The sequence below is a fragment of the Acanthisitta chloris genome, unplaced genomic scaffold (genome assembly GCF_000695815.1).
Source record: "Acanthisitta chloris isolate BGI_N310 unplaced genomic scaffold, ASM69581v1 scaffold3140, whole genome shotgun sequence".
Lineage (NCBI taxonomy): Eukaryota > Metazoa > Chordata > Aves > Passeriformes > Acanthisittidae > Acanthisitta > Acanthisitta chloris.
This window is the reverse complement of record NW_008650871.1, coordinates 1-3,542: the sequence shown is the minus strand read 5'-3', so window position 1 is coordinate 3,542 and position 3,542 is coordinate 1. Positions and strand designations below refer to the sequence as shown.

Sequence of the window (3,542 nt, the reverse complement as noted above, 5' to 3'; positions counted from 1 at the left end):
CGCAGGACACAAAGCTGGGGATACAGGACAGGGCTGGGGAGATGGACATAGTCATAGGGACACAAGGAACAATGTTTGTGGACAATCCCAGGGACATTTGGCACTGGTTGGGGACCCAGGACAAGGCTGGGGAGATGGGCACAGTCCTGGGGACATGGAACACAAGGCTGGGGACATGGTACACTGTCCCAGGCACACGGCTGCATCAGGGCTGTGGGGCAAAAGAGGGGACAGCACTGAGGACACCAGATGCAGGGCTGGGGGCAGTGGGAGTGGCAGTGGGGGCTCATCACCCCAAGCAGCCCTACCTGGGGGCTCAGCAGCTCCCCACCTGGCCCCGGGGCCGCATTTAGGCTCCCTGTTTGCTCCCTGCTTAGGCTTTAGCTGAGCCTGTGCAGGGTCTGACACCTTACTCCCTTCATCCTGGAGCTTGGATTTGGGTTGTCCCAGCCCTGCATGTCCCCACGGACAGGACCGTGGTCCCACAGGGCTGTGCTTGGCTCCTGAGCAGCATGACAGAGACCCTTGGGGTGAAGACTAGCAGCCGTGTCCAGAGCAGGTGCTGCCCACACACAAGGCACAGGGACCGGAGATGACGCCGAGGACATCCTGCCGATGGCACAGGGCTTGTTCCCAACGGGTGTTTAAGGTCATGGCTTGCCTTTCTGTGCCTCAGCAGCTGAGAGAGACCTGGGGGCAGCTGCCTGCATGTCCTGCTGGCTGCCCGGGGGACCCAGCCCAGCTGCTAACAGGTTTGCAACCTCCCTGCAGTGGTGATTTACAGAGCAGAACCTCTCATGCTGGGAGGGAGATGGAAATGAGCCGTGCCAGCTGGATTTGGGGGAGCAAGAAGTGTCTGGATACAAGGACAAGGTGGCCTACAGAGGGAATGTAGAGTGCAGAGACTGACCTAGTCACCAAAATCTGCTGGAGCCTCTTACTCTTGGGATAAATTCACAGCAAAAGAGACTTTTATCTTTCAGCAAGGGGAGAAGTTGGAGAGATGTGTTTCATCTTGTTTTTTCCTCTCAGTGGGCATCTCCACAAAAACCTTTGGCTAGGCATCAGCCAGGACAATATTCACAGCCCTTATTTGGACTTGGCTTTGGGGAAGAGCTGCAGTTCCCAGGTTGGAATCACAACCCAAAAAATGGCAGGTTTGGCTTTTTTTGGTAGCCGTGAAACTGAACTCGGGGAGAAAACAAATCAGCTCCAGAGAGCACTGCACTGCTCTGCTTCTGTGCCTTGAAATCCCTGGTCCCGACCCAGACCCTCATGTCCCACACAACTTGGGTTTCCTCTGTGGTGGTTGCTGATGCTCTCCCCTCTCCCTTTCCTACAGGAATTTCTGCTGCAGCATCGATGTCTGTCTGCACCAGGACACAGGCCAAGCCGCTGGTGAGTCATACAGGGATAGAAGGGGAAGTTGTGAACAACATTCCTAGGCAATCTGGGGTTCGGGCTGGGAAGTGTGGAATCCCCGAGCCTCCAGAGGAGCGGCTGACGTACGAGTGGAGGAGGTTCAGCTCCGCTCTGGGCCCTCTGGGAGGGAAGCCGAGCAGCAGCAGCCCTGGGGGCAGGGACAGAGGGTGGCACCGGGGCCCTGGTGCCTTTCCCACTGCAGGAGCCATCGGGACAGAGATGTGCGGGGGCACATCGCCCTCTGGCGGCGAGACGGGGATGTCCCGGGGATGTCCCGGGGGTGTCCCCGAGGGTGGTGGCAGCGACACCCACCCCGACAGGGCTTGTGTGACACAGGCACCACTCCTCACAGCGTTAAAGGGCTGCAGTCCTCTCGGACAGCTGAGCAAGTGACACTTTATTCCCAAAACAAAGCATGAACAATAGAGTTGGTGTGTGAGACAACAGGCTCTAAGCTGGCCTGAGACTCCTGGTGGAAGATAAATAAAGGACAAAAACAAGCCAGGAATTGTTTGATGGAATGAGAGATGTGGCAACCAGATGCTTCCCCAGGTCAGGCACAGGATGCTCAGCTCTTGACAGGGGTGGATGTGGCCTTCATGGTCTTCTTCAGGTGATGGTAATTGGGCAAGATCTTCATCAGGAAATCCAGCTGCAGTGTTTGGGGCTGGAAAGGGAGGCAGGGGAAGTCAGGCAGCAGCCCCACCACTGCAGTGAGGGCAGCCTGCAGGGACAGGAGGTGATGGCATGTCACCTGTGTCACACACTCACCTGCGGCCGCTCGGTCTGCACGCGGCGGAGGCAGTCGGCTCCGTAGATGACAGTGTTTTCAGGGATCACCTCGTAGGTGTTGATGTTACAGCAGGCCCCAATGATGCAGCCACTTGTCAAGATCACATTCCTGCCAACAAATGCTGCAGAGAGAGGAATCCCTGTGATAGCTGTCCCCACAGCATACACAGGAGCAAAAATCTCACCTGGGCCAAAGATAAAAAGCTAAGATGTACCTTTGGATTCGATGACGTTGTTATCTCCCACCTTCATCGCTTGGGAATCTAGGGGTTTGTGTTAAGTAAAACTGTAAAATGCTTTGCTTTGATTTCAACAGGTAAGTCCCTGATGCCATTTTCAAACCAACACCCAGCCCTGGGCTGTTTGAACCCCGAGAGAGCCCACCCGTGCTGGCCCCTGTATCCATCTGGAAGCACAGTGTATGAGATGGTCCTTCGCTGTCCAGCAAGGATACAGCACCCAACTTCAAAAACATTGTTGGTACCAATGACCATGGGTTTGGGCTCCACATCTTCAGTCTCTGGGGTAATATTTTCAGGATACCTGGAGAAGGAAGAACAGATTTCAACATCTGACATCATGACAGTGTCCTGTTTGGCAGCTCAATCTTGGGACAGGCTGAAGCCATGTAGATCCCACCCAATCCAGTTGGACAGTCAGAGTTTTGAGACTGCTTAGGATTAGTTAGGATCCTTCTCCTCTTTCAGCTGCAGAAGGATTCGTAGGGAAGACTCTGCAACCTTCCAGTATCTGAAAATGGCCTACAGGGAAGTCGGAGAGGGACTCTTTGTCAGGAACTCCAGTGACAGAACAAGGAGTAATTGGTTTAAACAGAAAGAAGGGAAATTTAGGCCAGATATTAGGAAGAAATTCTTTACTGTAAGGGTGCTGAGGCACTGGCACAGGTTGCCCAGAGAAGCTGTGGCTGCCCCATCCCTGGAAGTGTTCATGGCCAGGTTGGATGGGGCTTGGAGCAATCTCATCTAGTGGAAGGTGTCCCTGCCCACCGCAGGGATGGAACCAGATGATCTTTAAGGTCCCTGCCAACCCAAACCATTCTGTGACTCTATGATTCTGTGACTTCTTCCCAAGCCATAGAGCCACACACGTACACAACAGCACACAGGTCTGGGCATTGTTTTTTAATAAACTCTACCTCCCCAGGGCTTTTAAGCTCAACGACCCCCCCGGTGCCCCCCGCCCGCTGCCGCACGGACCCGTTGATGATGAGCGCCTGCTCCTCGATCAGGTTCCCTTCCCCGATGACGATGGGCCCCGCCTCGGCGATGATGCGAGCCTTGGGGTGGATCACGGTCCTGGGCCCTGCG

The 3,542-nt window shown here is 55.0% G+C and overlaps 1 protein-coding gene across 1 annotated transcript; it reads right to left on the bottom strand.

Moving 5' to 3' along the window:
• Nucleotides 1-1,990: 1,990 nt before the first annotated feature.
• On the bottom strand, nt 1,991-3,532 carry DCTN6 (dynactin 6; the record flags this gene model as incomplete). The annotated part of the gene is made up of 5 exons (XM_009070428.1): nt 1,991-2,089; nt 2,194-2,336; nt 2,430-2,477; nt 2,669-2,757; nt 3,432-3,532. Coding segments are annotated over 5 exons (480 nt in total), but the record flags the coding sequence as incomplete, so codon positions are not given.
• Nucleotides 3,533-3,542: the final 10 nt, after the last annotated feature.